This window comes from Ranitomeya variabilis, chromosome 2, assembly GCF_051348905.1.
Source record: "Ranitomeya variabilis isolate aRanVar5 chromosome 2, aRanVar5.hap1, whole genome shotgun sequence".
Classification (NCBI taxonomy): Eukaryota; Metazoa; Chordata; class Amphibia; order Anura; family Dendrobatidae; genus Ranitomeya; species Ranitomeya variabilis.
This window is the reverse complement of record NC_135233.1, coordinates 458,413,541-458,440,587: the sequence shown is the minus strand read 5'-3', so window position 1 is coordinate 458,440,587 and position 27,047 is coordinate 458,413,541. Positions and strand designations below refer to the sequence as shown.

The 27,047-nt window shown below is 41.7% G+C and overlaps 1 protein-coding gene across 1 annotated transcript in view; it reads right to left on the bottom strand.

The window, feature by feature from the left end:
- The window catches only part of LOC143809589 (cathepsin W-like), a 32,230-nt gene extending 6,021 nt beyond the window's left edge, over nt 1–26,209 (bottom strand). The window contains exons 1-7 of the mRNA XM_077292633.1: nt 26,030–26,209; nt 25,843–25,897; nt 16,452–16,565; nt 15,358–15,500; nt 13,352–13,445; nt 12,194–12,274; nt 7,034–7,150 (exon numbers count right to left, since the gene is read on the bottom strand). Of these exons, the coding sequence (XP_077148748.1) occupies nt 7,034–7,150; nt 12,194–12,274; nt 13,352–13,445; nt 15,358–15,500; nt 16,452–16,565; nt 25,843–25,897; nt 26,030–26,104 (679 nt within the window). The 5' untranslated portion in view covers nt 26,105–26,209. The remainder of the gene's footprint in view (nt 1–7,033; nt 7,151–12,193; nt 12,275–13,351; nt 13,446–15,357; nt 15,501–16,451; nt 16,566–25,842; nt 25,898–26,029) is intronic.
- Nucleotides 26,210–27,047: the final 838 nt, after the last annotated feature.

Genomic DNA, 27,047 nt, shown 5'->3' with positions numbered 1-27,047 from the left:
GGAGCGCCATTTGACTTTTCAATGCAAAATTGACTGGAATTAAGATGGGATGCCATGTCGCGTTTGGAGAGCCCCTGATGTGCCTAAACATTAAACCCCCCCAAGTGACACCATTTTGGAAAGTAGACCCCCTAAGGAACTTATTTAGATGTGTTTTGAGAGCTTTGATCCCCCAAGTGTTTCACTACAGTTTATAATGCAGAGCCGTGAAAATAAAAATTCTTTTTTTTTTCACAAAAATGATTTTTTAGCCCCCAGTTTTGTATTTTCACAAGGGTAACAGGATAAATTGGACCCCAAAAGTTGTTGGGGGAACCACTGTTTGGGCGCATGGCAGAGCTCGGGAGGGAAGGAGCGCCATTTGGAATGCAGACTTAGATGGATTGGTCTGCAGGCATCATGTTGCATTTGCAGAGCCCCTGATGTACCCAAACCGTAGAAACCCCCCACAAGTGACCCCATATTGGAAACTAGACCTCCCAAGGAACTTATCTAGATGTGTTGTGAGAACTTTGAACCCCCAAGTGTTTCACCAGTTTATAACGCAGAGCCGTGAAAATAAAAAATATTTCTTTTTTCCACAAAAATGATTTTTTAGCCCCCAGTTTTGTATTTTCCCAAGGGTAACAGGAGAAATTGGACCCCAAAAGTTGTTGTCCAATTTGTCCTGAGTATGCTGATACCCCATATGTGGGGGGGAACCACTGTTTGGGCGCATGGCAGAGCTCGGAAGGGAAGGAGCGCCATTTGGAATGCAGACTTAGATGGATTGGTCTGCAGGCGTCACGTTGCATTTGCAGAGCCCCTGATGTACCCAAACAGTAGAAACCCCCAAAAGTGACCCCATATTGGAAACTAGACCTCCCAAGGAACTTATCTAGATGTGTTGTGAGAACTTTGAACCCCCAAATGTTTCACTACAGTTTACAACGCAGAGCCGTGAAAATAAAAAATCTTTTTTTTTCCCACAAAAATGATTTTTAGCCCCCCAAATTTATATTTTCCCAAGGGTAACTAGAGAACTTGGACCCCAAAAGTTGTTGTCCAATTTGTCCCGAGTACGCTGATGCCCCATATGAAAGCTCGGAAGGGAAGGAGCACTGTTTTACTTTTTCAATGCAGAATTGGCTGGAATTGAGATCGGACGCCATGTCACGTTTGGAGAGCCCCTGATGTGCCTAAACAGTGGAAAAGCCCCAATTCTAACTGAAACCCTAATCCAAACACACCACTAACCTTAATCCCAACGGTAACCCTAACCACACCCCTAACCCTGACACACCCCTAACTCTAATCCCAACCCTAATCCCAACCATAAATGTAATCCAAACCCTAACCCTAACTTTAGCCCCAACCCTAACCCTAACTTTAGCTCCAACCCTAGCCCCAACCCTAACCCTAGCCCTAACCCTAGCCCTAACCCTAACCCTAGCCCTAACCCTAGCCCTAACTCTAACCCTAGCCCTAACCCTAGCCCTAACCCTAGCCCTAACCCTAACCCTAGCCCTAACCCTAATCCTAGCCCTAACCCTAACCCTAATGGGAAAATGGAAATAAATACATTTTTTTTAATTTTATTATTTTTCCCTAACTAAGGGGGTGTTGAAGGAGGGTTTGATTTACTTTTATAGCATTTTTTGTAGCGGATTTTTATGATTGGCAGCCGTCACACACTAAAAGACGCTTTTTATAGCAAAAAAGTTTTTGCGTCTCCACATTTTGAGACCTATAATTTTTCCATATTTTGGCCCACAGAGTCATGTGAGGTCTTTTTTTTTGTGGGACGAGTTGACGTTTTTATTGGTAACATTTTCGGACACGTGACAGTTTTTGATCGCTTTTTATTCCGATTTTTGTGAGGCAGAATGACAAAAAAACAGCTATTCATGAATTTCTTTTGGGGGAGGCGTTTATACCGTTCCACGTTTGGTAAAATTGATAAAGCAGTTTTATTCTTCGGGTCAGTACGATTACAGCGATACCTGTTGTGAATTAGACTTCTTGGCTCCCTCTGGTGGTTATTAGTGATATGACTCTGGGATTTTCTTTCCTCAGTTTGCACCCACCTGGGTCGTTAGTCCAGGGGTGTTGCTATATAAACCTCCTGGATCCTTAGTCCAGTGCCTGGCATCGTTGTAATCAGATCCTTTTTGTTTGCTCCTATCTGCTGGTCCTGGTTCGTGCAAAATTAAGCTAAGTCCTGCTTCTTTGTTTTTTGGGTTATTTGCTTGCTCTCGTTTTTGTCTAGCTTGTACTAAATGTGATTCCTGACCTTGCTGGAAGCTCTAGGGGGCTGGTGTTCTCCCCCCGGGCCGTTAGACGGTTCGGGGGTTCTTGAATATCCAGCGTGGATATTTTTGATAGGGTTTTTGCTGACCATATAAGTTATCTTACTATATTCTGCTATTAGCTAGTGGGCCTCTCTTTGCTAAATACCTAGCTCATCCTTACGTTTGTCTTTTCCTCTTACCTCACCGTTATTATTTGTTGGGGGCTTGTATCCAACTTTTGGGGTCTTTTCTCTGGAGGCAAGAAAGGTCTTTCTTTTCCCTTCTAGGGATAGTTAGTTCTCCGGCTGGCGCGAGACGTCTAGAATCAACGTAGGCACGTTCCCCGGCTGCTGTTAATTGTGGTGCTAGGATTAGATATATGGTCAGATCAGTTACCACTGCCCTATGAGCTGGTTTTTGTGTTTGCAGACTTAGAAACTATTTCTGAGACCCTCTGCCATTGGGGTCATAACAGATACCTCATTTATATCATTTTTTTATGTTTTGGCGCTTTTATACGATAAAAGCTATTTTATAGAATAAATAATTATTTTGGCATCGCTTTATTCTGAGGACTATAACTTTTTTATTTTTTCATTGATGATGCTGTATGGCAGCTCGTTTTTTGCGGGACAAGATGACGTTTTCAGCGGTATCATGGCTATTTATATCTGTCTTTTTGATCGCGTGTTATTCCACTTTTTGTTCGGCGGTATGATAATAAATCGTTGTTTTTTGCCTCGTTTTTTTTTTTTTCTCCTACGGTGTTCACTGAAGGGGTTAACTAGTGATATAGTTTTATAGGTGGGGTCGTTACAGACGCGGCGATACTAAATATGTGTACTTTTATTGTTTTTTTTTTAATTTAGATAAAGAAATGTATTTATGGGAATAATATACAGTGGGGCAAAAAAGTATTTAGTCATTCAGCAATAGTGCAAGTTCCACCACTTAAAAAGATGAGAGGCATCTGTAATTTACATCATAGGTAGACCTCAACTATGGGAGACAAACTGAGAAAAAAAAATCCAGAAAATCACATTGTCTGTTTTTTTATCATTTTATTTGCATATTATGGTGGAAAATAAGTATTTGGTCAGAAACAAAATTTCATCTCAATACTTTGTAATATATCCTTTGTTGGCAATGACAGAGGTCAAACGTTTTCTGTAAGTCTTCACAAGGTTGCCACACACTGTTGTTGGTATGTTGGCCCATTCCTCTATGCAGATCTCCTCTAGAGCAATGATGTTTTTGGCTTTTCGCTTGGCAACACGGACTTTCAACTCCCTCCAAAGGTTTTCTATAGGGTTGAGATCTGGAGACTGGCTAGGCCACTCCAGGACCTTGAAATGCTTCTTACGAAGCCACTCCTTCGTTGCCCTGGCGGTGTGCTTTGGATCATTGTCATGTTGAAAGACCCAGGCACGTTTCATCTTCAATGCCCTTGCTGATGGAAGGAGGTTTGCACTCAAAAACTCACGATACATGGCCCCATTCATTCTTTCATGTACCCGGATCAGTCGTCCTGGCCCCTTTGCAGAGAAACAGCCCCAAAGCATGATGTTTCCACCACCATGCTTTACAGTAGGTATGGTGTTTGATGGATGCAACTCAGTATTCTTTTTCCTCCAAACACGACAAGTTGTGTTTCTACCAAACAGTTCCAGTTTGGTTTCATCAGACCATAGGACATTCTCCCAAAACTCCTCTGGATCATCCAAATGCTCTCTAGCAAACTTCAGACGGGCCCGGACATGTACTGGCTTAAGCAGTGGGACACGTCTGGCACTGCAGGATCTGAGTCCATGGTGGCGTAGTGTGTTACTTATGGTAGGCCTTGTTACATTGGTCCCAGCTCTCTGCAGTTCATTCACTAGGTCCCCCCGCGTGGTTCTGGGATTTTTGCTCACCGTTCTTGTGATCATTCTGACCCCACGGGGTGGGATTTTGCGTGGAGCCCCAGATCGAGGGAGATTATCAGTGGTCTTGAATGTCTTCCATTTTCTAATTATTGCTCCCACTGTTGATTTCTTCACTCCAAGCTGGTTGGCTATTGCAGATTCAGTCTTCCCAGCCTGGTGCAGGGCTACAATTTTGTTTCTGGTGTCCTTTGACAGCTCTTTGGTCTTCACCATAGTGGAGTTTGGAGTCAGACTGTTTGAGGGTGTGCACAGGTGTCTTTTTATACTGATAACAAGTTTAAACAGGTGCCATTACTACAGGTAATGAGTGGAGGAAAGAGGAGACTCTTAAAGAAGAAGTTACAGGTCTGTGAGAGCCAGAAATCTTGATTGTTTGTTTCTGACCAAATACTTATTTTCCACCATAATATGCAAATAAAATGATAAAAAAACAGACAATGTGATTTTCTGGATTTTTTTTTCTCAGTTTGTCTCCCATAGTTGAGGTCTACCTATGATGTAAATTACAGACGCCTCTCATCTTTTTAAGTGGTGGAACTTGCACTATTGCTGAATGACTAAATACTTTTTTGCCCCACTGTATATATTTTTTTCTTTATTTAGGAATTTTTTTTTTTTTTTTTTTACACATGTGGAAATTTTTTTTTTTTACTTTTTTACTTTGTCCCGGGGGACATCACAGATCGCTGATCTGACAGTTTGCACAGCACTCTGTCAGATCACCGATCTGACTTACAGCACTGCAGGCTTACCAAGCGCCTGCTCTGAGCAGGCACTTGGTAAGCCACCTCCCTCCCTGCAGGACCCGGATGCCGCGGTCATCTTGGATCCGGGCACCTGCAGCGAGGAGGAGGTAAGAGACCCTCGCAGCAACGCGATCACATCGCGTTGCTCCGGGGGTCTCAGGGAAGCCCACAGGGAGCCCCCTCCCTGCGCGATGCTTCCCTGTACCGCCGGCACACCGCGATCATGTTTGATTGCGGTGTGCCGGAGGTTAATGTGCCGGGGCGGTCCGTGACCGCTCCTGGCACATAGTGCCGGATGTCAGCTGCGATAGTCAGCTGACACCCGGCCGCGATCGGCCGCACTCCCCCCGTGAGCGCCGCCAATCGCGCTGGACGTACTATCCCGTCGGTGGTCATACGGGCCCACCCCACCTCGACGGTATAGTACATCCAATGTCAGAAAGGGGTTAAATCATAATGACAACCCAAAACATCCAATTGACACTTTTATGGCATAATTTATGATGAATGTGACGGCTACACTGAGCCCCGACTCTCTTGGCTAAGCTTCACCTACTTTTCAAAAAGTTGCAAATAAAAATTGCATTAAAATGTTGCTAGGTTTCAAACCGTTTTATGCCAAAATTCTGGCAAAAACTGTTGGATGAATTGGCCCCATCCTGTTTTTTTGTTCTTTTTTGTGAGCCTATAAAGACATTTCTGGTTCTATTACTAAGTCAATATATTTTGGTGAGAAGTGGCGTAGTATTTGGAAATAATGCAACATTATCACTATAAATATATTTTGGTTTTTAATAACATTTTAATAAACAGTTCAGGGCTTGAAACAGTGTGTAACACCAGTCACTTCCCTCGGATAAGCCATGATGCTGGGTAGTTAAGAGGACCGAGGTCAAAAGCCAGGAGGGTACGTCGTAGACAGAGGAGTAAGACAAAGGCGTAGTCAGGAAAAGGTAAGAGGTCAAAATACCAGGGGGAAAGCGGATCACAGCAAAAGGGATGGTCAAGACAAATCTAAGGTCTAGCAGCAAAGATCAGAATACCAGACCAGGAGCACAGAGCAAGTAAACAACTCATGAGCAAAGCTAAAATTGGCAGAGAGCTGGTTAAATAGCCAGGTAATTACTATGGACAAGAGACACATGGGTGAAGCCCCGCACTCCCTGGTCCTGATTGGATGGCTAAAGTGTCACTCCAGACTCTGACAGCTCATCACCCCCCAGAATCTGATTGGATGGCCCAGTTGTCCATCACCATACTGACCGCTCAGGACGCCCAGTTCATTGATTGGATAAGAGACCTGTCATTCACTGCGTCCACACACTGATAGGAGGAATCGTGACAGTGATTATTTGATTTTTTTGTAATACTATGGAATACATAGTGTTCATTGTCAATGTTACATGGCAGACCTGAGTTATAAGGCCGCCGACATCATCCTCTGTGATCACATTGCAGGGGCTGATGGCTCACAGAGTGGGCTTCCACGCCTATACTTTCCACAGTGCTCACCATGCCAATGAAGAGTTCATTTTGGAGAAGACAACAGAAGAATGATCTCGTAACGGAATTTGGAGGATGGAACGGAGGACGTTAGGTTTAGTAAATACATATTAGAAATGTACATTCACATTTATTTGAGGGGCGGTGAAGGATGATTTTTGGGGGCTAGAAGATATATACCATGCATACGAAATTTAAAAATGAAAACATCATTGGTCCCAAGAAAAGGGGCGCCATTTTTTGTGAAGAGTTGTCGTGAACTCTTCTCTTAAGTCTATAGGGGACATAACAGAGCCGAGTGCAGATCACGGCTTCCATATCTTCTTTGTGGCTACTACTGTTTTGGTATCTCCAGGTCTGGACATCCTATTTTTAGAACTAGAAGGGACGTCATACAGACCCCCGGCGATAAAACATGTCTGGATTATAACTTGAAATCAAGTATTTTATTGTAAGAAAATCATTTATGCATTTAGCTAATTATCTCGTTTATGCAGGAAATTAGGGCAATATATTTTTTAGATCTTCTAAGAGCAGCACAGTGTAGAAGAACGTCATCAGAATTTCTTAGAAACCAAAGCGTCCTTACCGCGTTCATTTCTAGGCAGCATTCTAAAATCTTTTATGTTTGTTCTTACAGAATTCATCTTTTTACATTCCTGCTTTATCGCTTTGTATGGGTAAACGCATTCAGAAACCAATCCTTCTATAGAGGAAATCAGAGAAAAATATTATAGGCTTTTATTAATACATTTCATTTTGTATAGCACATATTTATAGAATACAATAGACACTATATCTATGGACATTGCTAACAACAGTTCTGCATGGTATTTCGATTTTATGGAGCATTTCCATCTGGGACATTAATGGTATTTCCGATGGGCGCTCTGGAATTTTTGGAGCTCCCATAGAAAGAATAAAGAGGACTTCTCCTGTTTGGCCGCCTCTCTTTTCCATCTGACATTTATGGCTTATGATGTCAATATGCAATCAATGTCCCAGATAGGAGAACTCCTTTAAAGGGAACTTGTCAGGTGATTCATGCTGCTCCTTTAAAGGGAGGTGATTCGTGCTGCATAAAGTTGTCAGCATGACTTTGTAATGTACAGTAAAGACATGGCAGTAATGTCGCTGTAATACCGATTACAATACCTTTGGTGAAGAAATCGGCTTTGTGGTTCTTCTTAATCACCATTTGAAGTTTTCTGCTAATTAGATTTTGGTGCACAGGGGCCGGACTGTGCTCTGAGTCCTCTCCTCCCTGTCTGTGATTCCCTGGCCCTCCTCCTGCCTCCGGTCAGTGAAAAACCAGCCTCCTCTGTTTGAAATCCCAGCAGTGACCTGTCATCCAAAGGGCGGAGGCAGCAGAGGGGCCAGCAATCGCTGATAGGAAGAAGACAACCCTGATTCCAGTGATGAATGACTTACTGCGCTGCTTGCTGTAGTTTTGATAAAATCAGCTTTTTCTGCTGGAGATCTAGCAGTGCTCTAAATGCTAACCCGGCCACACCACTGATTGGCAGCTTTCTGTGTACACTGTACAGAATCTCCTGCTGAGTTTATTGAAACTACAACAAACAATCCAGTAAGTGACACATCTCTGGAATCGTGGTCCTAGCTTCTGCATCGCAAGTGCTTCTCACAAAATTAGAATATCATCAAAAAATTATTTTATTTCAGTTCTTCAATACAAAAAGTGAAACTCATATATTAGCTAGAGTCATTACAAACAGAGTGATGTATTTCAAGTGTTTATTTCTGTTGCTGAGGGGTTATGGAAGCCCAGGTTGCTTTGATAGCAGCCTTCAGCTCGTCTGCATTGTTGGGTCTGGTGTGTCTCATCTTCCTCTTGACAATACCCCATAGATTCTCTATGGGGTTAAGGTCAGGCGAGTTTGCGGCCAATCAGGCACAATGAAACTGCTGTCTGTAAACCAGGTATTGGTACTTTTGGCAGTGTGGACAGGTGCCAAGTTCTGCTGGAGGATGAAATCTCCATCTCCAAAAAGCTTGTCGGCAGAGGGAAGCATGAAGTGCTCTAAAATTTCCTGGTAGACGGCTGCGCTGACTTTGGTCTTGATAAAACACAGTGGACCTACACCAGCAGATGACATGGCTCCCCAAACCATCACTGATTGTGGAAACGTCACACTAGACCTCAAGCAGCTTGGATTGTGGCCTCTCCACTCTTCCTCCAGACTCTGGGACCTTGATTTCCAAATGAAATGCAAAATTTACTTTCATCTGAAAACAACACCTTGGACCACTGACAACAGTCCAGTTCTTTTTCTCCTTGGCCCAGGTAAGACGCTTCTGGCGTTATCTATGGGTCATGAGCGGCTTGACACAAGGAATGCGACACTTGTAGCCCATGTCCTGGATACGTCTGTGTGTGGTGGCTCTTGAAGCAATGACTCCAGCAGCAGTCCACTCCTTGTGAATCTCCCCCACATTTTTGAATGGCCTTTTCTTAACAATCCTTTCAAGGCTGCGGTTATCCCGGTTGCTCTTGCACCTTTTTCTACCACACTTTTTCCTGCCACACAACTTTCCATTAATATGCTTGAATACAGCAATCTGAACAGCCAACTTCTTTAGCAATGACCTTTTGTGGCTTACCCTCCTTGTGGAGTGTGTCAGTGACTGCCTTCTGGACATCTGTCAGGTCAACAGTCTTCCCCATGATTGTGGAGCCTGCTGAAAAAGACTGAGGGACCTTTTTAAACACTTAGGAAGCCTTTGCAGGTGTTTTTTGTTATTATAATTTACTTAGATAATGACTTTTGGGTTTTCATTGGCTGTAAGCCATAATCATCAACATTAACAGAAATAAACACTTTAAATAGATCATTCTGTAATGACTTTATATAATATGTGAGATTCACTTTTTGTATTGAAGAACTGAAATAAATTAACTTTTTGATGATATTCTATATTTGTGGGAAGCACCTGTGAATATTATGTAAAGTACAGGTCCTTCTCAAAAAATTAGCATATAGTGTTAAATTTCATTATTTACCATAATGTAATGATTACAATTAAACTTTCATATATTATAGATTCATTATCCACCAACTGAAATTTGTCAGGTCTTTTATTGTTTTAATACTGATGATTTTGGCCTACAACTCCTGATAACCCAAAAAACCTGTCTCAATAAATTAGCATATCAAGAAAAGGTTCTCTAAACGACCTATTACCCTAATCTTCTGAATCAACTAATTAACTCTAAACACATGCAAAAGATACCTGAGGCTTTTAAAAACTCCCTGCCTGGTTCATTACTCAAAACCCCCATCATGGGTAAGACTAGCGACCTGACAGATGTCAAGAAGGCCATCATTGACACCCTCAAGCAAGAGGGTAAGACCCAGAAAGAAATTTCTCAACAAATAGGCTGTTCCCAGAGTGCTGTATCAAGGCACCTCAATGGTAAGTCTGTTGGAAGGAAACAATGTGGCAGAAAACGCTGTACAACGAGAAGAGGTGACCGGACCCTGAGGAAGATTGTGGAGAAGGACCGATTCCAGACCTTGGGGAACCTGAGGAAGCAGTGGACTGAGTTTGGTGTGGAAACATCCAGAGCCACCGTGCACAGGCGTGTGCAGGAAATGGGCTACAGGTGCCGCATTCCCCAGGTAAAGCCACTTTTGAACCATAAACAGCGGCAGAAGCGCCTGACCTGGGCTACAGAGAAGCAGCACTGGACTGTTGCTAAGTGGTCCCAAGTACTTTTTTCTGATGAAAGCAAATTTTGCATGTCATTCGGAAATCAAGGTGCCAGAGTCTGGAGGAAGACTGGGGAGAAGGAAATGCCAAAATGCCTGAAGTCCAGTGTCAAGTACCCAGTCAGTGATGGTGTGGGGTGCCATGTCAGCTGCTGGTGTTGGTCCACTGTGTTTCATCAAGGGCAGGGTCAATGCAGCTAGCTATCAGGAGATTTTGGAGCACTTCATGCTTCCTGGCACCTGCTCACAGTGCCAAAACCACTGGTAAATGGTTTACTGACCATGGTATTACTGTGCTCAATTGGCCTGCCAACTCTCCTGACCTGAACCCCATAGAGAATCTGTGGGATATTGTGAAGAGAAAGTTGAGAGACACAAGACCCAACACTCTGGATGAGCTTAAGGCCGCTATTGAAGCATCCTGGGCCTCCATAACATCTCAGCAGTGTCACAGGCTGATTGCCTCCATGCCACGCCGCATTGAAGCAGTCATTTCTGCCAAAGGATTCCCGACCAAGTATTGAGTGCATAACTGAACATTATTATTTGATGTTTTTTTTGTTTGTTATTAAAAAACACTTTTATTTGATTGGACGGTTGAAATATGCTAATTTATTGAGACAGTTTTTTTGGGTTATCAGGAGTTGTAGGCCAAAATCATCAGTATTAAAACAATAAAAGACCTGACAAATTTCAGTTGGTGGATAATGAATCTATAATATATGAAAGTTTAATTGTAATCATTACATTATGGTAAATAATGAAATTTAACACTATATGCTAATTTTTTGAGAAGGACCTGTATATGGCGTGGTTTTATAAAATAGTTTTTTATAACTTTTTTATTCTTATTAGGGTTGCTTTGAGTTTTTAAAAGGCAGTTTGATTTTCCAACAATCTGTACATGTCCTGATAGTAAATAATTGAACAATGACATTGGTTTTACAGTAAAGGTACCGTCACACTAAGCAACGTCGCAGCGATATAGCCAGCGATCTGTGACGTTGCAGCGTCCTAGGTAGCGATATCGCTGCATTTGACACGCAGCAGCGATCTGGATCCCGCTGTGAAATTGCTGGTCGCTGCTAGAAGGTCTGAACTTTATTTGGTCGCTAGGTCGCCGTGTTTGACAGCAAAAGCAATGATACCAGCGATATTTTACACTGGTAACCAGGGTAAACATCGGGTTACTAAGCGCTTAGTAACCCGATGTTTACCCTGGTTACCAGCGTAAAATGTAAAAAAAAAAACCAGTACATACTTACATGCGTCCCCCGGCGTCCGCTTCCCACACTGACTGAGCGCAGTAAAGTGAAAGTGAAAGCACACGTCACCGCTGTGCCCTGCTACTGCCGGCGCTCAGTCATTGCAGGAAGCGGACGCCGGGGGACGCATGTAAGTATGTACTGTTTGTTTTTTTTACATTTACGCTGGTAACCAGGGTAAACATCGGGTTACTAAGCGCGGCCCTGCGCTTAGCAACCCGATGTTTACCCTGGTTACCCGGGGACCTCGGCATCGTTGGTCGCTGGAGAGCGGTCTGTGTGACAGCTCTCCAGCGACCAAACAGCGACGCTGCAGCGATCGGCATCGCTGTCGCTATCGCTGCAGCGTCGCTTAGTGTGACGGTACCTTAACAGTTTTGTCATCCCTCAAATTTTTCATGGCTTTTCAATCGTGCACTATACTCCCTTTTTGAGTTTTGACAAAAGATATTTGTTCATCTGCACATTATCCCAGCAATAATACATTACATACAAGAAAACCAAACATACAGGTAAATGGTGTTCAGCGGCTTCTGATGACGATGCACTGTCATTATCACAATGTTGTAACATTTTTATATCTGACTATTTGCAATGATTATTTTGGAGTATCTTTTTTTTCCTATGTAGCTTCATTGTTTTAGCCGACCACCAATTTAATCTATCTGTTCTAAATGTTAGGAGTAGTTGACACAATCTATTGTCTTCGTGATACATTTTAAATTTCTGTACAGTAAATATAATGTTTCTTACTTTGTTTCATGACAGTTTTGTAAGCATCCCAAAGATTTCCTCCTTTACAGCCATCTCTAAAAGGACTACAATCCAGAACCTCTGGAAGAAAAGATTTAGGTGAGTGAACACTTAGGTAAATTTAAGAGGAGTGAAGTTTTCAAAGTAGAAATTCAGCAAGACAGCACAAATAAAGGGGTTTAACCTCTTAAAAACCAGCTTGATCAAGCTTTCAGTGCATGCAACTTTTTCACTTTCGTTACAACTTGCATTGCAACCCTCGGACTGACCGTTGGCTATCCTCACCTGAACGTGACAGCTGCAGAGAAATACATGCCACCACGCTCAGGTCGGGAGCGCAGACAGCCAGTCCAAGGATTGCGATGCGATCCTTGCACAAGGTATACGGCCTTCTGTCTGCCCTGAGCACTGTCCATCACAAACTAGCTCAGTCCCCAAGACGCAAATGGAGGCGGTATAATGGAGCACGCCATCGGTGCACAGGAGCTACTTTATTTGCATATGGATTAAAAGTGATTTTCACAATTACTGTACCAGTAACAGATCCCGTGTTAACTTGATTTTTATAGGGGTGAAGTCCCATATATCACTGTATAGTTAGTCTAAAAGGCATTTTCGGGGTGACAGACTCCCTTAAAATTTATTTACATTGTTGAAGAGGGATATACGGCACTCCAGGTGGCTGAATAAGATGCTCAAGTAGAGTTCCAACCCATAGTCCAATAATGGCAGAAGCTAGGCACTCAGATATAGTAAAAGTGAAGACAGATTTATTGGCAATCCATATAATTAATTAATAAATAGTGTCTATTCCCTCTGAGCTGCAAGTATTTGTAATAAAAAGCCAAAAGAACCAATGCTAAGAATTTATAGGAGTGAACAGACCTCAACATTGCTGCGCTTTACAGAACGCAATCTTGAGAGACTGCCATGTTACTTGAGCGAGGATCGTATCACAATCCTTGGACTGGCCGTCTGCTCTCCTGACTTGAGCGTGAAACCTCCATAGAAATACATGCTGTCAGGCTCAGGTCAGGAGAGCAGACGGCCAGTCCGAGGATTGCGATGCGATCTTTGACGAGTAACACAGCCGTCTGACAGAGCCCTTATATTCACACTCACTCGGGAGCATTGTGACAAGGAAGGGCAGACACTTACGCTGAACTGATAAGTTTGCTGAACGTCCAACGATTCCCCACTGTGCCTCAATGTTTCCAACAACGGCAAAAGCCCAACAGGAACCGCAATTGCCCTGAATAGAAAAAAATTATTGAAAGGATTTATATGCACCATATTATAACTGCTTTATTACATTTTTACATAACATTAATATGTAACCAGTGCTCCTACCCAATTCACATGGCTGCAGGGAAAATCTGCAAACCACACTTGACGTCTTTGAACCTGTGATCATTTGATCGCTTGTACTTTATACAGCAGTACAACAGTATATATACAGTATTTATATGCAAAATCTGTGTCTCTTGTGATGCCGAGCCCCAGGCTGGTCATCTCAGGAGAGAACACATGACAGGCACATGGGAGAGATCTGATGCTTGTTATAGTAGCCCATTGGCTCCCCGCTATCCCATCGAGGGAAGCCAATGGGTGCTCAAAGAAACGCCCAAGCCAGATATCAGCTCTTAGATGTCACTGTAAGTGATTGACAGCAGCATTTAACAGATAAACTGTAGCGATCGGAGATTGCAACAATTACTACTGTGAGAGGCAGATGCCAGCCATGTAAAGTTGCCGGTATCTGCCCTGTATGGAGTGGACTCAGGTCCTCAGCCCTCTCCAAACACCCTGACATGCTCCATGATGTAATTCCAATACTACGTCATGAAGAATTAAGGAGTTGAAGGCTAAATGTTCCAAGGGACACAGCGACCTGTAGTGTTCCCCTAGTGTTCAAAATAAGCATATTGTTGCATAGTGACATCACCTGTTCCTATAGAAGCCCCAGAGGACCAAACAAGATACTGAATGTGCTTATTTTGAACACTAGAGAGATGCCACCAGCCGGTGCACTCCATTGGAACATTTAGACTTGAAAGGATTCCTGTCATATCCTGAAATGCTATTTATCTGCAGATGAAGGGGTAATAAATCTTAAATCTTAAGCAGTCGGAATACTGGAGTAGTGGCTACAGAGAGAAATTAAGTTTTATTCTCCCTGCAGCCATTCTCTTCTAATCATCGGGAAGGTGAATGGAACGGTAACACTCAGATGTCAGTGAGCGCAGGTGTAATCAGTCTGCAAAATTTTGATTGAAACTTGCTCTGTACCCATGCACACTGCATACACATGCTGGGGAGTGGGCTGGCAATCAAATTGCAGGGGAGCGATTACATTGGTCATTGTATGGTGAGCAGTAACTGTTACTGATCACTGCACTGCCCCGATGACTGGAACCGAGTGGCTGCTGGGAGAATAAAATTTCATTTTCTCCCTGTAGCTGCTGCTCCAGTAATCAGCTACAAGGGATTTAAACACTTTTGGGTATGTATACAGGTTTTTTTAACTACCGACAGTGTTCGAGGAGTTGAGGTCTGTGGACTGTGGGGGACAATCCAGCACCTCTACTTCATTGTCATTGACCCATTTCTTTACCATTCTCAATGTATGCTTCTGGTTGTTGTCCTGCTGGAACACTGGGTCATCTAGATTTGTCTCTTGTGCATGCTGATAAAGTTTAGTATTAAAAAAGTCCTATTTGATAGAAATAGGTTTTTGCACAAAAACGCAGCAAAACCTGATACCTTCGTTTTTGGTGCGTTTTTTCAGTGTTTTTTCACTACCCACTCATTTCAATGGGTTACAAAAGCTGAAAAAACACTGAAAGAAGTGACATGCTCTATGTCCATAAAAACAAGCAAAGCACAAAATACTGATGACAAAAAAACAAGGTGTGAGCATGAGATTTCTGAAATCTCATAGGCTATTCTGATACTGTAAAATGCTGCTGAAAATTAGCATAGAAAAACGCTGTAAGAACGCCCAGTGTGAACTTAGCCTAAACCCTCACTTAAAAAATTTTACATTCTATTTTTCCTGCCTTGTTTGGTATTGTTTTCAGTACACAGATTAATTTTAAAGAAAAGCTTTCATCCTTAGTACTTAGTAATGTAATGTCTGTTTATTACCTGTATTTGTTCCTTACCTGATCTTTTGCCTCTGAAATAACTCCTGCCTTGCGCCAATCACAAGATCTTTTAATCGGGGCAGCCTCCACCTTCATTTGTTTTATATCATCAGGAGGAACCTCATCGAATAAAGTCAAACTATTTCTGTTGAACTCTTCATCTAAACCCACAGAGAAAAATTTAATTAATAACAGGTAGCTACCAACTGGGCCCCTTAGCTTGACTGACAACTCCTCAGTGTCCCTCCTCCTGCTGTGGAGATCTCACACTGCTCAGTACAAGCTGCAGCTGTCATTCAGGCTGGGTGGGCAGGGACTGAATACACTTGGACTCATGAGCTATTTTATTCTATTGCTGGACTCATAAAATGCTCCTTTTAAAATCCAGATTATACAGTTATTCTGATGTGGCTTTCCAAAGCGGGTGCATTAGTTTCATCAGTAGTCTCATCTCATCTCTAGTCTAAGAGATCTATTTAATAATGTGTGTAGTTTGTATTGTAAAAGATAGCTTGTATATGTTACCTGAAAATTATAGTTTAAATCAGATTTTTATTTTTATCCATGTTAAAAAAAAAAGAAGTCTTACAATTTTCACACTGTCCACGGCACCTAATATTATTCTTACGCTTCCTGTGTTGTATGGATGATTTTTCACCACTTTCATTATCAATAGGATTATAAAGATAGAAAAAAGTATATATTCAGTAGATAACACATAATCCATCATTGCATTGGTTGATGGACACAGCTCACTTCCACCCCCAACCTGCACAATGACCTTTGTCTGGATCAGAGCACGCCTAGAAAGTTCTCTCAAAATCAAGAAGTCAGAGTTTGTCTCCTGCAGCCTATTCGGTCTATTTTATTTAATACGAAATGTAATAATGACGCTGTCCCAGGCTGATTAATCAAAAGAAGAGCTGCGGAGTCCAGCAGGTAAGAGGTGTCACTCCTATTATCGTGCAGCGGCCACAGACCACTGTCATGGTCATGGAATGAGACATGCAAATAAATTCATTCCTACTCTAGTAGGGGGTCTAACTTATACAAACTAAATGTCCTTTCCTAGAATGCCCTTTTAAACATTAATTTCACAAATGATGACCTACCGGTCAGGTCGCTGAACTTGGTGATCCCATATTTTGCTGTTCCCAGTTCCTCTTCCTGTAGGCGACGGGCAGCTTTTACATTTTCGGTAAAAACAGACAATCTGTATTGATGTTCTGCAATGATATAGCGCATGAGATATTCAATTACACAGTTTGGGACAGAAAAGGTCCATAGTGTTCACGAAGACTGGTTAAGGTTTTGTTCACATCTCAATTTTACGGTATGTTGATGCGTATCTTGGAAGTATTCGGTGTCAAATACTCTGATGTGTCCAATGGTCTCCATGCACCTGCATGCATCCATTATATACTGGACAGGCATACGTGGGCATACCTTTTTTTACTGCATTGAAAAACATGGTCTACCCTGTTTTTTATGAAAAGGGACACCATAAAAAGACATGAGCGCTATATGTTCTTTACAATGAGAATCAATGAACAAGTGATGGCACTGTGTCTGTGCGTAGCATGGGTCACAAAATTGCATTGGGGAATACCCCGTTCATATACCGCTTATGTGTCTAAAACAATGTATATATAGCGCAAAATATATACATATTTATTTATTGAAACATAAAATATGTATAAACCTATGAACAAAAAGGTCAATTATTTTGTGGTTGGTAGGCTTTACCACATTGTCTTCACATCACATTGTTCCATTGTTTCATTTTTTAAACCGACTTTCCAAGGAGTTTCCCATGAACAACGTACATCTTAATCAATAGATCTTGGAATAATAATATGTTCTTATGCTGAGATAATCTTATAAATTTGCCCCTGCTATGTGCTGTGTAATGGCTGTGTCCATCCATGTAGAGCTGCTCCAGTTCATGGTCGGCACATACCACATCTCCTGAACCGAGAAGATAGAATACGTCACATATAATAAGTGAGTAAACAGATGAAACGGGATCACAGCTGCTGCTTTCTTAAGAAACTAATTTCCCTGCCTGTTTTTTCACAGGAGGGAGAGTTTCTGCCGTGTATCCAGATATCTCAACTAATCATAATTGAAGTCAGTGATGCAGGAGCTCCAGCGGCCGCTGAGTTTACAGTATATGTCACTGACTTGATTTATGATGAGGTCACAGGACTGGTAAGTAGAGACGAACAAATTTGATCAGGTCCTTAGTCGGCAAGCTCACAGGCTCTCCAATCATGTGTTGTGACTGTGACACAGCAGCGACACATGCAGCTGCTGAGCCAAACAGCTGATCAGCTGGAGCGCTTCATGTATCCGGTTTCCCCCTGTAGCTTATCAGGTAAGCGCTATAGCTTGCCGAATAAGCAGGGACCCGATCAAATTCACTCATCTCTACTGGTAACGAGGTACAAACACTCGCTCCTGTGATAAAACAAACAGGAACATGTGTTGCCTTAGAAAGCAGCAGCTGAGAGCCCCTTGCTGTTTCGTCTGTATACTCCTTTATCATAGGTGACTTATTCTATCTTCTCTGGCCAGGAGCTGTGGTATGGGCCGATCGTGAACTGGAGCACCTCTGAATGGTTGGACACAGCCATTACTCAGTACACAGCAAGGGCACATTTTTAAGATTATCTCAGCACAGGTACCTTTTTTAACACATCCAATTGTGGAAATTATTATTATTACAAGATCTATTAATTAAAATGTACTTTTTTCATGGTACAGCCCACTTAGTCTTTTGGTTTGTAAACAAATACTTTACACTTCAGATTGCCAGAAGTAAACAATGTATGAAGCTAGACTACCACAGTTCCGCACATTGTGTAGTGGTTTTTCTTTCTCTACAATTCAACTTCAATGTAGAAAAAAATAGCAACGAAGCCGAGTGCATGAGAATGGCCACTACACAGCAGCTGTAGATTTCCAACTTTGTATTTACCGCAGCTACAGGAGCCACTAACAGTGTATTTATGAGGGGTGCTGGATGTTGGACCCCACTAATCTGATATTGATTATGTATCCTTAGGACAGGTAATCAATAGTAAATTCATGGACAACCCATTTAACAGCTTTTTATGACCTCTGGTATGAAAATAACTCATGGCATAAACACTTTTAAGTATTTTACAAAATTGCACGTAATCGTTTTTGGAAGTGATCCGATCAGATCGCTTCTGGTTGTGTTTCATAGATTCACAAGTCTTGAAATAAATTACTCTTTTTTTGCGGTTGCATTTTCACAGTATTTTACGGAAATATATATACTGTATATTGCACAAGTTCATTATTCAAGCTATTGACTGGCCTCAATAAAATGTTCGTAGGGTCCTTGGATGGGGTAAAAAATGAATCCTTCACCGGCCGGTCAGGTCGTCTGCAGTGGGGCAGAAAACCATGATTTCTTCAGTCACTTGACTGCTGAAGCCTTTGATTGGCTGCATCAGTCAGGTATCCACTACTACAGGAACAAGATCTGATCATATCACATCTCCTGGGCGGGAGAGGAAGCATAAGAGTATACAGACAGGACAGCACGGGAGCACAGCTTGTTTAAAAACAGGCAGGAAAATGTTTTACTTCACAGAAAGAATCATTTGCGATCCCGTGCTGTCCTGTCTGTATACTCTTATGCTTCCTCCCCTGCCCAGGAGCTGTGGTATGATTAGAATATGTTCCTGCACGGTGAGACACGGCCATTACACAGTACACAGCATGGGCACATTTATCTCAGCACAGGAACATTTTATTTAAACTCATCCAATTGTGGAAATTATTATTATTCCAAGACCTATTGATTAAAAAGTTCTTTTGTGCATGCGAAATACCCCCTTTAAGTCTAATACTTCAGACAGCTACAAATGTACTATTCATTATTAATTGTTCTATGTGCTGGACAGATGCAGTTAGACAGCACGGTACATTATACAATGCCTAAGTAAATACTATAATGCAGTGCTCAAATAATACTAACATACAGTGACCCAATACCAGCCCCAAACATAACATTAACTAAAATAGTGCTCTATAATGTCCGGATAATACTGTCCTATAATCAGTATTAACCCCTTTACCCCCAAGGGTTGTTTGCACGTTAATGACCGGGCCAATTTTTACAATTCTGACCACTGTCCCTTTATGAGGTTGTAACTCTGGAACGCTTCAACGGATCCCAGTGATTCTGACATTGTTTTCTCGTGACATATTGTACTTCATTATAGTGGTAACATTTCTTTGATATTACCTGCGTTTATTTGTGAAAAAAACGGAAATTTGGCGAACATTTTGAAAATTTAGCAATTTTCCAACATTGAATTTTTATACAATTAAATCACAGAGATATGTCACAGAAAATACTTAATAAGTAACATTTCCCACATATCTACTTTACTTTAGCACAATTTTGGAACCAAAATTTTTTTTTGTTAGGGAGTTATAAGGGTTAAAAGTTGACCAGCAATTTCTCATTTTTACAACACCATTTTTTTTAGGGACCACATCTCATTTGAAGTCATTTTGAGGGGTCTATATGATGGAAAATACTCAAGTGTGACACCATTCTAAAAACTGCACCCCTCAAGGTGCTCAAAACCACATTCAAGAAGTTTATTAACCCTTCAGGTGTTTCACAGGAATTTTTGGAATGTTTAAATAAAAATGAACATTTAACTTTTTTACACAAAAAATTTACTTCAGCTCCAATTTGTTCTATTTTACAAAGGGTAACAGGAGAAAATGGACCCCAAAAGTTGTTGTACAATTTGTCCTGAGTACGCCGATACCCCATATGTGGGGGTAAACCACTGTTTGGGCGCATGGCAGAGCTCGGAAGCGAAGGAGCGCTATTTGACTTTTCAATGCAAAATTGACTGGAATTCAGATGGGACGCCATGTTGCGTGTGGAGAGCCCCTGATGTGACTAAACATTTAAACCCCCCACAAGTGACACCATTTTGGAAAGTAGACCCCCTAAGGAACTTATCTAGATGTGTGGTGAGCACTTTGACCCACCAAGTGCTTCATAGAAGTTTATAATGCAGAGTCGTAGAAATAAAAAATCATATTTTTTCACAAAAATGATTTTTTTGCCCCCAATTTTTTATTTTCCCAAGGGTAAGGGAAGAAATTGGACCCCAAAAGTTGTTGTACAATTTGTCCTGAGTACGCTGATACCTCATATGTAGAGGGGAACCATTGTTTGGGCGCATGGCAAAGCTCGGAAGGGAAGGAGAACCATTTGACTTTTCAATGCAAAATTGACTGGAATTGAGATGGGACGCCATGTTGCGTTTGGAGAGCCACTGATGTGCCTAAACATTGAAACCCCCCACAAGTGACACCATTTTGGAAAGTAGACCCCCTAAGGAACTCATCTAGATGTGTTGTGAGAGCTTTGAACCCCAAGTGTTTTACTACAGTTTATAATGCAGAGCCGTGAAAATAAGAATTATTTTTTTTCCCCACAAAAATTATTTTTTAGCCCCCAGTTTTGTATTTTCCCAAAGGTAACAGGAGAAATTGGACCCCAAAAGTTGTTGTCCAATTTGTCCTGAGTAGGCTGATACCCCATATATGGGGGGAACCACCGTTTGAGCGCATGGGAGAGCTCGGAAGGGAAGGAGCGCCATTTAGAATGCAGACTTAGATGGAATGGTCTGCAGGCGTCACGTTGCATTTGCAGAGCCCCTAATGTACCTAAACCGTAGAAACCCCCCACAAGTGACCCCATATTGGAAACTAGACCCCCCAAGGAACTTATCTAGATGTGTTGTGAGAACTTTGAACCCACAAGTGTTTCACTACAGTTTATAACGCAGAGCTGTGAAAATAAAAAATCCTTTTTTTTTCCACAAAAATTATTTTTTAGCCCCCAGTTTTGTATTTTCCCCAGAGTAACAGGAGAAATTGGACCCCAAAAGTTGTTTTCCAATGTGTCCTGAGTACGCTGATACCCCATATGTTGGGGTAAACCCCTGTTTGGGCGCATGGGAGAGCTCGGAAGGGAAGGAGCACTGTTTTACTTTTTCAATGCAGAATTGGCTGGAATTGAGATCGGACGCAATGTCGCATTTGGAGAGCCCCTGATGTGCCTAAACAGTGGAAACCCCCCAATTATAACTGAAACCCTAATCTAAACACACCCCTAACCCTAATCTCAACTGTAACCCTAACCACACCTCTATCCCAGACACACCCCTAACCCTAATCCCAACCCTATTCCCAACTGTAAATGTAATCCAAACCCCAACCCTAACTTTAGCCCCAACCCTAACTTTAGCCCCAACCCTAACCCTAACTGTAGCCCTAACCCTAGCCCCAACCCTAGCCCTAACACTAGCCCTAACCCTAACCCTAGCCCTAATCCTAACCCTAGCCCTAACCCCAGCCCTAACCCTAGCCCTATCCCTAGCCCTAACCCTAGCCCTAACCCTCACCCTAATGGGAAAATGGAAATAAATACATATTTTAATTTTGTAATTTTTCATAACTAAGGGGGTGATGAAGGGGGGTTTGATTTACTATTTATAGTGGGTTTTCTAGCGGATTTTTATGATTGGCAGCCGTCACACACTAAAAGACGCTTTTTATTGCAAAAAATGTTTTTTGCGTTACCACATTTTGAGTGCTATAATTTTTCCATATTTTGGTCCACAGAGTCATGTGAGGTCTTGTTTTTTGCGGGACGAGTTGACGTTTTTATTGGTAACATTTTCGGGCACATGACATTTTTTGATCGCTTTTTATTCCGATTTTTGTGAGGCAGAATGACCAAAAACCAGCTATTCATGAATTTCTTTTGGGGGGGGGGCGCTTATACTTCCACGTTTGGTAAAATGGATAAAGCAGTTTTATTCTTCGGGTCAGTACGATTACAGCGATACCTCATTTATTTTTTTTATGTTTTGGCGCTTTTATACGATAAAAACTATTTTATAGAAAAAATAATTATTTTTGCATCGCTTTATTCTGAGGACTATAACTTTTTTATTTTTTCGCTAATGATGCTGTATGGCAGCTCGTTTTTGCGGGACAAGATGACGTTTTCAGTGGTACCATGATTATTTATTTCCGTCTTTTTGATCGCATGTTATTCCACTTTTTGTTCGGCGGTATGATAATAAAGCGTTGTTTTTTCCCTCGTTTATTTTTTTTTTTTTTTACGGTGTTCACTGAAGGGGTTAACTAGTGGGACAGTTTTATAGGTCGGGTCGTTACGGACACGGCGATACTAAATATGTGTACTTTTATTGTTTTTTTATTTTTATTTAGCTAAAGGAATGTATTTATTGGATCAATATTTTTTTATTTTTATTATTTATTTAGGAATTTATTTATTTATTTATTTTACATTTTTACTTTGCCCCAGGGGGTGACATCACAGTAAAGTGACAGATCGCCGATCTGACACTTTGCTGTGCACTGTGTCAGATCGGCGATCACACAGCACAGCAGGGAGGCTTCCTGGCGCCTGCTCTGAGCAGGCGCTGTGATGTCACCTCCCTGCAGGACCCGGATGCAGCCCCGTGGCCATTTTGGATCCGGGGCCTGCAGGGAGGAGACGCTCGGTACAAGGTGAGCACATCGCCTTGTACCGATCGTCTCAGGGAAGCCCGCAGGGAGCTCCCTCCCTGCGCGATGCTTCCCTGTACCGCCGCCACACTGCGATCATGTTTGATCGCAGTGTGCCAGGGGTTAATGTGCCGGGGGCGGTCCGTGACCGCTCCTGGCACATAGTGCCGGATGTCAGCTGCGATAGTCAGCTGACAGCCGGCCGCGATCGGCCGCGCTCCCCCCGTGAGGGAGGCTGATCGCGCTGGATGTACTATTCTGTCCTTGGGAAGTAGAGCCCACCCCACATGGATGGAATAGTACGTCCGATGACAGAAAGGGGTTAAGACTAGTGGTAATCAGATCAAAGGTAGTTCCACCTTCAGTTCGGGCTATTACATTTTTATACCTTTAAAACCAGCTCTGAATGTTCATAAGGTTTGTTCAGCAGTGTTTTGGAAAATCTTTTATTTCCCTCAATTTACCGTAAATTGATGTGAAATAAAGACCTGTAGAGTAACCTCTCTGTACCGAAGAGCTGTTCCTATTCTTATTGGACACAAAACTACATTAGTCGACATATTTCGAAGTTACAAAGTTCTTCCTCAGGACCAACCACAATGATTGTCCTGATGAGAAAGGTTGTAACTTTCGAAACCCGTTGACAAATAAGTCGCATTCCTAGATACTGTTCTTAACTTCCATCCTTCATTTACCGCTAGTGCAGAATTAACCCTTTCATTCCAGTTGTGTGTTTTTTCAGCTGTAGGTCTGCCACAGTCTTGAGCCTTCACACAACTATACCAGGCCATTGCCTTTGGTCTCTCCACTGTAACTCGGATAAAACCTTATTGCACTTATTATTATTCCAGCTTTTTTCTGCCTCAAAACTATGTTTGTGTAATATTAATTTTTGGCACAGCCTATTGGTATCACTGGCACTGATTTCTCATTGCTCTTGCTTCTCAGTGAATCATGCTGTAATGTCATGTGGCATTCTTGGCTTATTTTTTGTAATGAGAAGTGACTTTTTAATCTTGTCCCGTAAAAAATACAAAAATAAGGCTTTGCTATCTATCAATCTATGTGTCACATCTATCTATCTACAATCCCAAAATAGACGGCACTGCTGTAAAAATTTCCAAAAATAGTGGCGTTTATAAGCCCATGTGTCGTGAGATTTTCGCTCAACAACTAATGAGCCTTTTCTAAGGCTTGAGAAAGGCTCATTATTTTTTGAGCCGGAACATTGCCACGTATAGGCTAATAAAGTCCGCTATTTTTGGAAATATGTTCTGGTGTGCTGTCTATTTTTGAATTCTATGAATTTGGAGCCAGTGGTTCCATTATTGGAGATGTGTGCCCATGTGGATCATATACTTGTTACTTTAATTCTAGGTCTATCTATCACAAAAATATAGGTACAGCACTGGTATAAGCTGAAAAACAGTGGGCGCTAAGCCTCCCAAGCAAAATCAAACCTCAACATATATTAAAAAAACTAAGGTAGAACCCCAGAGTCCAATTTCAATGGTGGTTTATTGACCCATGGTTATAATGGTGACGTTTCGTTCCAAGTGTGGGCTTGAAGAAAATTCCACACTTGGAAAGAAATGTCACCATTATGACCATGGGTCAATAAACCACCATTGAAATTGGACTCCGGAGCGCTGTCTTTGTTTTTTGAATATCTATCTATCTAAAGATAAGAAGAGGTACCACTCCATTAATAGGCAAAAAGTGTGGACCTTATTTGTTATGATCTGGTGACCTTGGAGCCGCATGAAACTTTCTCTGGAGTCGGTGGAACCTGTACTGACCGCAAATCCTGAACTAACACCGCAACTAAAAGTAGCCGTGGGGTGTGCCTAACAAAACCCTAGACACCTCGACACAGCCAGAGGACTAAATACCCCTATAGATGGAAATAGGAATGCTACCTTGCCTCAGAGCAGACCCCCAAAGGATAGGCAGCCCCCCACGAATAATGACTGTGAGTAGGAGAAGAATAGACACACGCAGGTAGAAAACAGGATTTAGCAAAAGAGGCCACTCTAGCTAAATAGGAAAGGATAGGACAGATTACTAGGCGGTCAGTATTAAAACCCTTCCAAAAATATCCACAGCAGATAATACAAAATGTTCCACAATCTAACTAAAGACATGGAATGTATATCTGCCACTCCAGAGAATCCAACAAGACTGAGAAAATACTGACACAATCTAAGCTGGACAAGAAAACACAAAGAATAGCACTGAATTGTGAAGCCACAGGAAAAAAAACCCAGACACTTATCTTTGCTGATTTGGCAGAAAGGCAGGAGGAACCAGGCAGAGGTCCTACACCTCCCAACAACAATTGACAGCTGGCAAGGACTAATGAATCCTGCACGCCTAAATACCTCAGTCAGAACTGCAATCAGCAGATACACCTGCCCAGGACTGCAACTCAGGGGCAACTGCATTACCACCTACAACCACCGGAGGGAGCCCAAAAGCAGAATTCACAACACTTATTGGCCTATGTGGCGGCCTCTTGGTCTTATCACAGAACCTTTCTCAATCTTTCCCAAAACCTTTCTGAAGGGAAATTTTGCTTTAGAAAGGTTCCAGGAGGAACCAAAATGTTGTTATTTGGATAAAGGCATCCTATTTTTTTTTATATGGAGGAGTCTGCCTTTTTTGCATTATACTGTATCTATTATGGACCAGGCTGAGGTCTGAATTGGATTTGTATCCTACACTGTTACGGTGCTGCTTCTACTTTCTATGCATATGTATCTATCTAATCTCTAAAAACATGTATGAGGACAAAAATCATGATATAATAATAAATGTAGTTACCTGCACTATATATACACCAATAAAATAAATAATTGGTGAACATAATACATGTAAAATGGGAGACCTGCTTACCTTCTGGACTCTCGTAAACCTTATTAAATTGCTTGGTAAAATTCTCAAACTGTTCCTGGTTAACAGAAAAGAAGAAGAGTCATTAGAAATGTTTTAGATGTCACATTTTCTAGATATGAAATTATTAAAAGCTTCTAGCACAGAAAGGAAAAAGCAATCAGCAATTTTTTTCAAAATAGATGGTCACCAGTTCAGTGTTCCCGAGGACCACGTGTGCGAAAGCGCCCAGAGAAACGAGATATGGGAATGAAAGATACATCATGGACCATTAATGTTCAAATGCGGTCAGATGTAGCAAGTAAAAGAGCGACCTGAAATATCTGAATTTATATCCAAGAAGGAAACCACAACTTTAAAAAAAAAAGAACGTCAATGGTCAATTCTGGGAGGCAACGAAAGCAAACTTTGTAGTTTAAAAATTTGATTACATGATTAGTAACCCATTCAGGACTAACCTATTTTTTTTCGTTCATTCCAGAGCCAGAAACATTTCATTTTTCCTTTGATGCCTCCATATGGGGCTTGTTTTTATGGGATACGAGTCAAGCTTTTAGGGGATATATAACTTATTGATTAGGTTTATAATAACTCTTTATAATTACTTAAATTTAACACCATACTACACGTATAATGTGTCTATGTTATGCTTTGGGGTGACATAATTGTACCAACTATATGGATTTTGCCAGACAAGCTGCTGTTTTTATTGGTACCATTTAGGGGTAAATAATGATTTGTGATTACTACGTGTTTTAGAAGACTGCATGCACAAAAAACTACTATTCTAAAATTGTCTATTTTTACTTGTCACATTATTCTGCACAGTTATGGCGATAACTAATTCATGGTTTATTTAGGCTACTTTTCACAGCTAATTTAATTTTTTTTGCATCATCATAATCTGAGACATAGCATTTACTGTATTTTGCTGACTATAATTCCAAATTTCAGCGGAAAATAGGATTTTTTTAAAAGAAAATGGGGATTTGTCTTATAGTTCCAATTTACGGTACCTGCCTGAGGGGGCGGCTGTGGTGGAGCCGGGTCACAGGAGGCAGGGCCGCTGCTGCAGAAAGCCGGAGGCAGGAGTGGGGCAATGCTGGGAGGAGGGGATGTCCTTGTGGTTAGAGGCTGCAGGCCATTGGCCTGAGGTGGCACCTGTGGAGATTTAGATGGCAGATTTGAACTCTTTAAAGTATTTGATA